Below are 13630 nucleotides of genomic sequence, written 5' to 3' on the forward strand. Positions count from 1 at the left end.
AAAAAAGTTTGATCTTTTTTTAAAATGCTGTATTCCTAAAGTAGAAATTGAATAAGCTTATATTTACATATTTAATTTAAACCCTAGTTATTCACGAGTTTTCGTTGTTAAATGACGCCAGGTAATTTGTATTTTAGTTCAGCCATATTATAAACACAATTTTTCCTAATTTCATCTTGAATCTCAAACCATTATTTAGTTTTTTTATACCTATATACTTTTGAGTCAGAACATCTGTTTCATCATAAATGTATACATCAAGTAAGCTGCTACTGTATCACATGGTGTTAGATTGATTGTGGCTATCGATTTATATGCCGTTGAAACAATGATGATAACTTCTTTTGATAGCCATCTCAATGGAGTGTCCATGTTTTGTGGTGTTGAAGTTTTTTTTCTCACTTGTAGTGTTTATGACAAAAAGAATACAAATAATAAATTGTTTTAAAATTTGAAATGACAAATATGCCATGTTTTGAATTGTTTACGCTATTTTTTCTATTACTGTTTAGCCAGATAGTAGCGAAAAAACTTTTAAGACTTGTTGCATGTTTAAAACATTACTTAGTGTTCATGGTTTGGATTTGGAAGTCCCATTAAACTTCAAGAAAGGGTATTTATTTTGCACAAGTGACTAACTCACCAGTGAACATTGGTATATGACACTCACGAGGTATACTTTGTCAAGTATTTATAAGAAAACGAATATTCGTTATTTCCAAGTGTTAGTATTCAAGGTTGAGTCAAATGGGAATAGTTTATTATTTGTATTTGTATCCGAAAATTTGAATATTCACACAGGCCTATTAATTTTACATTTTACTCTCAGGAATTTTAGCACAAATATCTTTAAGTTTATACTCAAAAACGATTTTTGTGTGAAAATTGGTCAATACCAGACTAAACTGAAGTTCTATGTTACATGAGAGGCTGTCCCCAGACCTCTGGTCTTGAGAATTCTGTGTGTTACTATTTGACTTGCACATAAATATTAGTCAAATTTATTATATATGAGCAAACGGACTATAGCAATGTTAATTTTGGTTTTTAGAAGCCTTAGGCACCAAAAGATGTGTCTCTAGACGTAACAGTCATGTATAATGCGGTGGTATCATTTGGTTTTGTAGCAACCATCAAACCAATATGGCCTACCTTATCAGCCGCTGGAATTTTGATGTACTTTTGACGCACGAAAATTATGAAATAAACAGTTCACAGTGCACTAACAAACGGTACAACGTCACAAATGTGTTATACCGTTACTGTTATTAGCACTGTAGTGCAACTGCACTATCGTTGTGCGGTAAATATTAACCAGCTATGTCTCACTGGCACGTGAGACGCCAAATATCACAAAGCTGGCCCAACGACTCTCTCTGGCAGTATTCCAAATCCCAGCATGCAGTGAGCCGGACGCAAACGAGATTCCAAACAATGCAATTGTCGGAAATTTTTAGGCGCCCGCCGCAGTGGCGGCAGCCAATCACATGTTACCATTCAAAATCGCCGCCAGAGACACAAAAAGCATATAATTACATAAACCTCATTTATGTTGTTACACAAACTGGCCTATTTGACCTAAAAACAAATAAATATAATGTCTAAAACAAAAACAAGTCCGAAAAAACATTGTTACAACACATGTAAACAAATAACAATTCGTTTTAGGGTAGCTCAGCATCTGTAAATAAGCATAAGTACAGTTGACAGTACTCTGTACTGATGAACCATTACAGCGTGACAAGGTTAATTGGACCAGAATGCTAACATCAAGTTCAACCTGAAGTGGATGCCACTTCAAACCGCGCGCCGCCGAGCGCATCCGCTCCCTTCCCCTTATCACTCTGTCTCGACCTTGCCCTTCCTTTCTTCCTCTTCGCCGATTCCCGTGACGCCACTGGGATTATAAATTGGTAGGCCCCCTGTGGCCTTGGCTCTGTTCCGGTCCGGAGGTGTCGCGACATAAGTTGCAGCCTTACTCTAGCATTAATCAAATATACTACTCTTTTTGTTATTTAACCATATTTTATTCTTTCTCTTTATTTATCACTAATCAGGTCCAAATTAGAATATTGCTCAGTAATTTTGAATTCAATTAATTCAATTGATAGTGAGAGAATTGAAACTATACAAAATAAACTTCTAAATAACGTCAATCTTAAACTTTCTCTCCACCTAAATTAGCCTCTCTTTCTGACCATAGAGCTTATGTAGTTGCAATTTGTATCAAAAATTGTTACAGTTCTAAAATTAATTACAATTACATTGACAACACACAACTTAGAGTTCCACAATTTCATCTGTCAACTACCATATGCACTAACTGTAACAGGAATTATACAATATACAGTTAATTTCTAATTTTAATAAACTTGACTTTTTGACTAGTAAACTTGTTAAATAAATTGTTCACAATCTTTATTATCTATAGTTAGCTTATAAATAAGCAAAATGCTCCTTCAGTTCATCAAACATATTATCCACTTGCTGTATTATAACTACATAGCGGTGGGTGGGACCGTGCACTCGGGGCAGGGAAGCCGGGGGAAGGAACAGGCAGCCTCTCCACTAAGGGAGTACAACGTCCCAACCCAGCCAGACCGTAGGGACTGGGTTTGCCGATCTTTTTCTGCCACAAGCAAAGCGTAGTCTCTACTGTGGTGGGCATGTGACAAATAAAAATAAATTAAACTGCAACACCATTTTAAAGCATTATGTCATTCCATTGCAGGTTTCTGATCCCTGATGCAGTTAAAGCCACGAGCCTGATATCGCAGCAGATCATGAAGCAGTCCAAGTCATCGGAAGGCTGATGACGACTGTTGGTGAGCCGCGCGCTGAAGAGGAGAATCACTGGCTGAAGCAGCCTTGTCCTGAGTGCGTGTCGTGGTGGCTAGTGGTGTCGAGGTGGCAACACCTTGTTCATCTTGGGCTTTTGGTAGATCCATAACCCTCGTCATTTACGATGGACTACCAATGGTTGAAACCAGGCCTATTTCAGACAGTCTTCATGTTAATTTTTACCTTTACTTTAGCAAGAAAACTGTAAATAACTCTAATTTAACACTATACTTTATGTTGTTGCTTTTGCATATGGATCAAACTAGGCCCATTCAGACTGTCTTCGTGTTATTCTTACTTCTAGATCATTATATGTACAATCAAGGTGATATGACTTAAAACTCATCCTCATGGTTTTTATACATGGTTTTTTTTATATGTGAAAGAAAGTCAACTAAAATTGGAAATTTCCTTCATGTGCATAAAAGCATTTGAAATTAGTGTAAAACTCTGCTGATATACAGTAAGTCCTCTATTTACGTCGTACCGATTTACGTCGTTTCGGATTAACGTCGCTAATGTTTGAGTACTCATGTTTCAATTTAAGTTGTCGCCGATTCACAATAACGTCGTTTACAGTGACCGTAAATCTTTATTTTAACAAAAACACCGTATATAATTCGTTTATAATTCTTTGTTTCCTTCGGTAATTAATTTATGCTATGTAGTGTAAGCTACATGTTCACCGCCTTATCTTATCATACATCATAAGGGACGCTTCCTGCTCTCCGCTGCTCTCCGCGTGGTGATGCAATACTACCAGCCCGCCCGCTCGGCCACACACGTATCTCGCACGTAGAAGTGTTATCTACTTCCCGCAACGACACAGCATTTTCTCCTACCCCTTTTCGTCCAACTCCTTGGCACTTCAGTAGAGGTGTAAAAGTAACTAAAAAAAGTGTACCCGTATGTATTCGTTACTATAACAATTAGTACTCGTTACTTTCGTATCGTTACTTGTTACTTCTGATACCGCATAACATGCTATGTTATGTAACAGCAACGAATCGAGTCGTATTTTGTACGCGTACAGTATGACGTCGCGTAAATAATAATAAATCGAATATAAACAATTAAAAGTATTTGATAATTAACAGCTTTTGTTAACCAAGAAACAATAAAATCTCATTAGAGCAGCTTTATTTTAATATCTCTTTTAAGATAAGAACAAAAAACGTGAAAATACGCGATAATAAAAAACAAAAACATACCGTACATATTTATAATTTGTAAAAAATACTTTCTTACGTTGTTTCTGTTCCAATCTCAAACTTTGTCTACACACACAATATCTTTAATAAACAGTAAAAAACTTGGACGACGAATTTCCAAATTATACTTTTCTTAATAAACAAACATCGTTCTTTGTACAGAATAAGCGCGCGCATGCGTAAAACATACGAAAAATGCGAGTAACGAAATGCATTCGTGTGTAACGTTTCGTTACTCGTTACTAGATGCCGCACCCGTTACTCAGTAACGAATACATACGGTTTGCTACAGCTCTACACTTCAGTCGCTATGATATCATTGAGTTGGCCGGAGTTTTAAACGTGCCGTTGTTAACTTTATCGTGATTAAATGCGTTTGTAGTAGGCCTACAGTATCAGCTCACTGCAATTTATGATTTTTTCTTCATAAGATGTCTTCCAAACGACTATATATCTGTTTTTATATTTCAATCAATAAAGGCAATAAAGCAGCTGGTTAAATAACCATTCTATAAAGCTGAGAAGTACTAGTTGGACTTGTTTCCCACGCTGTCGGTTGTCATTTGCTGATAAAATTGCCCGTTGTCACGTCTGTGTGCCAGCGCTTCCGGCCGGCCGGTGGCATGAAACATGGCTCATTTTGCGTCGTTTCTATTTACGTCGCGGTTTTCAGGAACGTAACCCCGACGTAAACCGAGGACTTACTGTATTATATTATCATAATATCATATGAATTAAAAAAAATACATATAACTTTTGTCAGTTTGCAACATCTGCATTTGTAATGATGTTTGCTCATCCGTACACCATGTACAATTTGTAATTATTTTATGGCACTTTACAGAAGTAGTTGCAGGTTTTTTAAAATTTGTTTTGTATATACATTGTAATAAATAGGTACTATTTTGTTAAAGTAATTGTATATTTATTAGCATTAGCTTAAATGTAAATAAGAAAGAATATTTGGATTGTGAGGGAAATTTTGCATTTAAAGTTTTGCAAATTTTTTTGCAAATTGTAGTCTTGAATGCTGAAGTATCCTTATTAACCTATGTAAAAATTATTTATTGATTGGATGATTTTTTAAATATAATTTGAGGGACTGTAGCCGTTGTTGCAAGAGTTATTGTATATGGTAATTATTTAATAGTTCAACATTTAAAACAATCAAATTTTGGAGTTTCATTTTTTTGAAATTTTTGTGGAAAAAAGCACATGAATGTGTGATGCAGTCTGATTGCTTGTCGTCTGTTGGCTCAGTGAGGGTTGGCAGTCGTGTTTCTTGCATTGATGTGTGTTCACGGTGCAATTCACGTTTACTTGATAAACATTCAGTGATTAGCTAGGAATGCACTGTCTCACGTACCTTAGAGTAGCTGCAATCATGGTAGCGCAGGAGATTTTCGGAGTGCCTTTGACATTGCTGGTGGCGATACAACTTTGTAGCCACATTTTCCGTAGCAGTCAAACATGATTGAGTTTTGAGTATGGAATAGTTTCAAAGGTTTTTGAAGGGATGGCTTTTGACAGTATAAGATCGAGTGAAGCCCTGTATTCCTACACTTTTGGGAGAAAGGCTACTTCTCTTACTGTATCTTGACAATGGGGTTACAGAGGCTGAGTACCTGTCCCTTACCTGGTTCAGTTCCTGATAAGATAATAGGTATATAACATATACCGAATTCACCTGAAAATAAGACTAGAGTTTTTTTTTTTTGAAAGTCCACCCAAAAATCGGGGATCATCTTATAACCAACAGCAAACTATTTCAACAAATATTTAGGTTAGGTAGTCTATTTACTATGCCATGCAATTATTATAATTTTCTAATATTAAAACGAATAGTTTATTATCTGTATTCAATTCAATTTTGAATACTAAAACTTCGAAACAGCAAATATTCAGTCGTTTGCAAATACGGCTGTACGGGTCCTCGAAAGTCTGCAAACATTTCGGGATCACGGTAGATTTTATCGTCGGGTGGGAACAAAATTTCCACATGATTTTTGTTATGTTTTAGGGTTATTTATGTGGAGATTTTTACTACATCTGGCCACGTAAATTTTGAGAAGACTAATGTAGTAAAGCCCGGATTTAACATAGTAATTCGGAACCATTACTAACGCCCTCGTTACAGATAAAGTATTTTACTGAGAAGAGAGCCTGGAAGGTCGGGCGGCAGGTTTTTAAAAATAGAAAAATAGAAAAATAGAAAAGTGGAAAAGTAGAAACTCGGCATGCCAGCTCCGTGATTAGTTTTCTTCAGAACAGGGCGGCGAAGAGAAAAAACTTGTATAGATATCATGGAAAACATCTAATTGCTCACTCACAGCAGACTCCTAAAGCCTAACAACCTACAACAACATTTTTCTGGTGGATAATACACAGTGAACGATGACCGGATGCAGGCCCACACACACACTCCTCGCACAGTGACAGCTCAGGCAATTATCTTGTCACAGTGGCCCAAAAAAGTCACACTAAGAGGGGGGGAAAACTTTGCATCTTTTACCAAGCACACATACAATGAACAGAAAAAGAGAGGAACATTCTAAGCAGCTTCTGTGTTCCTACAGTTTAGTTATAAAAGCCAAAATTATAATCCATAAATGTTAATATATGTTAACTTGAATAATGATTTATTTTCACGTATTGAAAAATATAAATAAATTAGTTTAAAATTTCTTTTAAACTTACAGCATATTTAACTATAGATTAAAACGGCTCACTGTACATTCTTTTTAAACCCAACCTCTCGAAGTTTCTTTATACTTACAGCAATTGCCTTACATATTCACCTTGAACTGTTTATTATTTTTTCTTTTTTTTTTCTTTTTCAGAACCTATTGTAATTACCATGATCCATGACAAATGATTCTTTACATTTTCCTTTCAAAAACATTTTACCTATAGTAATTGTAGCTGACTTAAAGCACTTAACCTAACCAACCTTTCACTTTAGTAATATTTATCTAACTTCTCAGATTTACTTTTTCTTTCAATATGATTTTTGTTATGTGAAAAAATATTTTTAGTGGGATTCTAACTCCTGCTATTCAAATTCGATATTCGTATTCGTATTTGATTCAAACTAAAATACTAATACTCGCGCCAGTGGTGAATATAGGTTATAATTTTGGTGATGGCCAGTATGACCAAGCTTACCATGATTTGTGTTTTTTATTATTTTGTGATTTTTTAAGTGACTGTCATTCAGTGATTAAGGATGGTTTTCAGGGGGGGTTTAAGCAAAGTTTTGTGACTTAACTATATAGGTATTACTATTATTTCTTTTTAGTTTTCAGTAAATTTTTATAACAACTAATGCTTTATTATATGATAGCGCATTTTTTTTTTAACACACATGTATTTAACATTTAATTGTATTCACATTAATATTTTTTCTTCACTCCCATTACTTTTTTACTAACTTAATGTATTAAATTTTTTAAATTTTTTTTTTTTGCTCTGGTTCCAACAATCCAATAATGTAAATTTTGTACAACAGAAAAGAATGTTGGTTTATTATTTTTGAGCTATAAATACGGTGTCATAAAGTGACTATATTAAAAAAAAATTGAAGTTTGCCTTTTTATGTATAGTTTACAAAACGAAGTCCAGATTTCTTGGTACACTATCAAACTTGTAAAGAACTTCTTCATCGCTTATTTTAATGTCTCTATGGATCGAAATCAGTGCTAGTCCATTAAGCTTACTTTACAATGTGGTATTTCTTAAGTAAGTGTTCAATATTCTTAAACTTGAGAAGCTTCTTTCCACGGTTGCAACAGAAACAAGCAGAACTAGGAGTATTTTCAAGGGAATATAAATATTAGGTAAGAAAGTGTTGTTACACTTTTCTAAAGAACTAATAGCTGTTTTTGGAAGATTTTCAGATTTGTTCCGACTCCACTTTTCATTCCACTACATAAACTCATTTTGTATGACCTCTTTATGTGACAAATCTTCTTCGTAGAAATTGAAAGCATTTTCCAATGAATTAAAATATGTTTTGGAAGGATGTGTTGTAACAATTCCATTTTTTCCTTGTGAGATTCAAAGCGTTCCTTCAGTGAATTACAAAAATCATCGAGGTAAGTTACATAATCAGCTCGTCGATAGTATTCTTATTCTTTTCTGTAAGGGACCTTGTTGCATGCTGTTTGAAGATGATAAACTCATGGAATCTCTTTTTTAATGTCGCGTTTTGTAGCGAATTCCTTTACTTGAGCATACAGGATTTTAAATTTGTCATTAGCATTTACCCTTTGCTTCTACAGCAGATCTAAGACACTTGTAACATTTGCTATGGTAACTTATTAGTAGTTTGACAGCATCCGGCTTGGAAGAAAAAGATTGACAAGACATTGAAATTATCTGATGGAACTACTTAGCATGTGCCTTAGGTGCTTAGTCACTTGCTTCTTCATCTATGTATTTTCAAAAGAGAGAAGAGAATTGGTTTCAAAAATATCTTTAAATGAAAGCACCGAGTCGTGCCTTTTCACCCATTGTGTTTCACATAGTGAAATATGTTTATTTTTTTCTTTTCAGGACAGCAGTTGGCTATTTTTGATTTCAGTAGTTCAGTTATTTTAGCTGGAATATGGAAGAATCCGCAGACTTCTTTGATAACAAACATACAATAAAATTTTTTGTAGAAGGAATGTTACTTGCATCCGACAAACACAAATTTAGACTATTTGAAGAACAATGTGTATACAAGGCCTGTGGTAGTTTCTTATAGAAGCTTGTACCCTCTGAATTGCCTCTCATCGTGGCAGCACCATCGTATTGTTGAACTCTCATTTTCTTTAAGTCAAGTCCTAAACTTGACAAGGTCTCTAACACTGGGTTAGCTAAGCCTGCTCCAGTAACATCATAAACAAAGACAAATGTTCAGAAATTTTCTCTAATTTTGTATGATTGGTCTTCAGCATACTGTACACAAAGAGAAAACTGTTCTATGTGGCTAATGTCAGTGGTTACATCTGCTAAAGTAGAATAAAAAATATACTTTGATTGGATTAAATGACCAAATGTGTTATTGAGCTCGTTTTGAATAAAAGAACTTGTGTACATGCTCCTCCCACCACTGTTCATCAATTGGTCTTTAAGGTCATTATCTCCATTGTTAGCTCTGTATCTCAGCAGTGATCGAAAATTTCCATAATTTTTCTGGCTCTTCTAAGCCTATTTGTCCACCATCATAATGACATCTTACTGCTATTCTACCTTCCACGAAATCTCATAGTTTGTATTATAGGGATCAGTCTTTTTCTGTTTTTATCGATATCCAATCTTCTAGGAGCATTGACTTGATTGATAACTCTCTCAGTTTTTTTTTGTAACAGTGGATTTTATGTTTTTGACAGTCAAAACTGATGTTTTATATGTGCAATTTTCATGTTTACGAAACATTTCCTCGGATTTTTTTTTTTTTTTTTTCCAAATTACTAAAGGCCTCTGTTATTAATGCCCTTTTTTACTTGGTGATCTCCTTTTCATACACTTTTGAAGTCAGAAAATGTTTCTTCAGAATATGTTAACCACTCAAATTCTAGTCGTTTCATTTGGAAAGATCTAGTGTGGTTTGAATGGGAACTACTAGAAGTAGAAGGAAATTTGTATACAGGTTGAGCTTTCTTAACATTTTCTACAAGTGAAATTTTCTCTTCATTTATTAACGAATAACGAGTGAACGAAATTGCTTCGAAAATAGTTTCCAATACCATAAATATTTTTTCTTACTTGGTTGAAGTCCCCTGCAATTGGGTCTGGATCAATGTTACTGGTATTTGCGACACAAAAAAAAACATTGTTATTGGCAGAGTCAACTCCAGCACTGTCACTAACAGTGCTGTCACTGTCACCTACACTCTGTTTCTTTGTAAAAAAAATGTTTTGACTAGAGGCTTGTCTCTTCATTATGAATGCAGTTGAATTAACAACAAATTAAGATTCCCTAACAGCAAATGCAGATGATCACAGATACACAGCTATTCAAAAAGCTCACTGACTAAACAAACAGAGCTACAGATAAAATAACTTGACAGACAAGCAGATAAAACTTTTAACCTGCTAATGTTATTCCAACTCGGTTTTCTAAATGCGTGTCTGCCATGATGCCACTAGCACAACCTAGTACACGCAAGGTAAACTAGCCCTTAAAGCTTCTGCCTTTTCTCTCCAGAGCTACTGCTGAAATGCAAAATGACATAATATAAACATTGACTGAACACTCGGGGGTTGTCGGAAATAAATACGCAAAGAAGAAAATTAATAGCTATTAAGAAAAGGGCGAAAATTGTTTGTTGATTTGTCACATTATTAATTTGTTGCATTGTATTTAATGCTACACAAATGACGTTGCCATTGTGCGCGCACAGAAATAAAAATTCTCGCAAAAGAAAAAAGTGCTTCTTTAAAACTATGACCACAGTACTACAAATCATGCAGTAATTGATTGGTGTTGAAACTTTAAAACTGTATAAATCGAACTGCGTTAATTCGAGGGGCAATTGTACTTACTACTTTAATTTTTGACGTGACAACGTCTAATAAATCGATGAACGCTGGCTGCACGCAAGAAAAAGTGTCCCACTACGGATGTCCCACTACGGATGTGTCCTGTTTGCTCATTGTATGCATGCGTGGCATATCTCTTCATGCTCATTGTACGCATGCGTGGCATCTCTCTTCCACTCGATAGGAACAACCATCAATTTCACTTTTCAATCATATTTTCGTCGTTTGAATTATTAATATTATGTAATTTAACAATCGTACACCGAATTTCAGAACAATCGGTATGGTTATTTAAAAGTTATGTTGAAAATTCAAACCGTTTTGAACCAACAATGGTGTTTTACAGTTACACATAATAATTCAAATTACACCCAGGATCTTTTGCACAATGTTTAAAAAATATTGTAACACATTATAAATAAGTTTGGTGTATTTGGGATGCGTATTTGTTATAAAATCGTGTTATAAAAACGAAATATTATTCCCCTACAGTGAACAAAATTTTTATAAATATATATATATAACATCTGAAACTACATTAATTAAGTATGGCCTCGTGGGTGTCCAGTTAGTATAGCTAACTCTTAAACCATAGGTTGTCGGTTCGAATACCGGCAGCTACGAAAATTTTTTTTGTACTTGTAAAAATAAAAACGGCGCACGTAACATTTCAAAAGTAATAAATATATTTGAATTAATGAATGCAAATAAAAGTAAATTTATTAATTAAGTTGCACATTTCATTTCACTCCTTTGTATCCATTCAAAATAGTGATAATTCAATAAAAATGATACAATTTTATTCATAAAAGTATGCAGAGGTAAATTTTATCATACAAAAGATAGAAAAATTAAAAAAAAAAATTTCTTCCTCAAAGAATATAATATTTTTAATGCCTAAATGGTTTGGTTGCAAAAACCTATTACGGCTCAGTCTCAGGCCGAATATGATATTTCCTTTTCTTCTGGATCAATCATTTCATCAATGTTTTGTTATGACGTCACGTTAAACTATCGTCCGTAAACCGACTTTACAGACAAGCAATTTTTTTTTTTACTTGGGGGGGGGGGGGGGGGGGGCCTAGGCGCCCCCTTTCCCATATAAACGCCTCTGCTCGCACAGGCCGTCTATTTACAGAACTGCTAAATACATCAGAAACTGAAAAAAAAAATTTAAATTATAGAATTTTGATTTTTTTTAAATATTGAATTAGAAGCAGTAATAGTTAAATTAAATGTTCGTTAAGCATCTTTTACTCTCACAGAGATTTTGATTTTGTATTATTTTGTTTCCTACTAAGCAAGAAAAGGAAAAAAGTGAGTTAATAATTTTTCTTCGAACCTTACTTGTATGATTTGAGGTCGTTCATTCAGGGTTAATTTTATTTTCGGGTGAATACGGATTTTTCGCAAACAGGAAATCTGACGGATGTTGCAGTAAACTGGTAGTTTTCTCCCAATGTTTTAGGTAACTTGTGATGCACTTTGAAGTAGGTACAGTAGAACCCTGTTATAATGTTTTTCAAGGGAGCACAAGAAAAAAACATTATAAGCAGGAAAATGTTATAAGCAGGAAATCTCAATTTAGCACTTAACAATGTTTGTGCTTTGTACCAATGGACTCACCAAGCTATGTAAACATCTTTAATGTTAAAACCAAAGATAGTATACTTGATACATGAATTTTCTGAAACAAGCCAACAATTTTTCAACTTCGTCTTGTTCCCTGGTTAAATTTTGGATACACTGCCACATTTTTTGTAAAATTGTCTCACAATTCATGATGACAACATTAAGAGTGAGAACATATACTCCTTCGCCATCTGAAAATGCTTAATTTTGGGATTCCTACGTATCAATGAAAAAAAAAAAATTATTTGTAAGCAATAGAAAACACTTTTAGTTATGCTCTCGCTCAATGGTTGGCAACTTAAATATCGTATGACTATGTACGTGCATCTGAATACCCACTGGAATGGCAAGGAAGAGAAGAGTTGACTAAGGGTGCCAACTGACACGTAACTATGAACATTGTGTACCTTCAGTATATTGCTTAAAATTGTATTTTAACAAACTTCTTGTATTGTATGGCAGTGATTATAAACATACATAAAGGAAACTTTTTATCGTAAGTGTTGGAATAATTTGGTTTTAAACATTTTATCCCCATTTACTGAATGTTAGAAAGCAAACATTATAAGCAGGAAATTACACTATTTTAGATCGCTATATGCAGGAAATAAATACATTGTCCTTATGGGGGAAATATTGTGACTTTAAAAATATGGCATTGTAAGCAGGAAAACATTATATGCAGGAACATTATAACAGGGTTCTACAGTAGTAAGTGCCTGACTGTTGCGAGTGCACGTCAGAGCATGCAGGGAGTCTCCCAGGTGGAGCAGGGTGACCTGATCTGCCTCCAGCTGACAGAACACTGTGTTCCCGACTTAGCTGCGAGCCCAGGGCGTCGTGCCTGTTGCATCAAACATGATGTACTGTTACGGGCTGACCGTCCTTGTAGCTCGTGTATTCCGTCTACAGGTCAAGCAAGTCCTGAATGTCATGCAAAAGTAATGAAACTGAAGGATTGGCCACAAAAGTCATGAAAAAGTCCTTAAATAATCATCAGTGGTGCTGGACGTCATGAAACTTTAATGTCCGGCAGCTTTTTGGTAACTTTCGTTTTGTTTCTCAACGCCTCACTTCAGTTCCTGGTTGCACATTGAACGTACCTAAATAGTTGGGGACAGTCAACTTAAATTATGTGTAAATTATCTCTAAAAGGTTTTCAGCTTTCTTACTTAAAAATCAGTATGTTTTTATGAATTATAGAAAATTTAGTTTTTTTGCATTTGCTCATGTTTATTTTTGGTTATATTATATCTGTATATGTAAAGTAGAATTTCTGTTTGTTTGTTTCTTATCTAAATCTACAATTTTTCTGCTATCTTGATGAAATTTTGCACACTTGACCTTCGAAACACGAAGCAGGTCATGCTACATGATATTTTGAGAAAGCCACTCCTTAAATCATAATTTTAATACTA

The 13630-nt window shown here is 34.6% G+C and overlaps 1 protein-coding gene across 2 annotated transcripts in view; it reads left to right on the top strand.

The window, feature by feature from the left end:
• LOC134531190 (TBC1 domain family member 23) overlaps positions 1–13630 on the top strand; it is a 205305-nt gene that overhangs the window by 187063 nt on the left and 4612 nt on the right. Inside the window, exon 13 of one of the 2 annotated variants that reach the window (XR_010074961.1) lies at positions 2732–2877. Coding sequence is in view for 1 of the 2 variants with exons in the window: in XM_063366831.1 (XP_063222901.1) it covers positions 2732–2813 (82 nt within the window). In the remaining variant the exon portion in view is untranslated. Of the gene's footprint in view, positions 1–2731; positions 10451–13630 lie in introns of those variants that run through there. The other variant, XM_063366831.1, reaches the window with a different exon arrangement.

Source organism: Bacillus rossius, chromosome 3, assembly GCF_032445375.1.
Source record: "Bacillus rossius redtenbacheri isolate Brsri chromosome 3, Brsri_v3, whole genome shotgun sequence".
NCBI lineage: Eukaryota > Metazoa > Arthropoda > Insecta > Phasmatodea > Bacillidae > Bacillus > Bacillus rossius.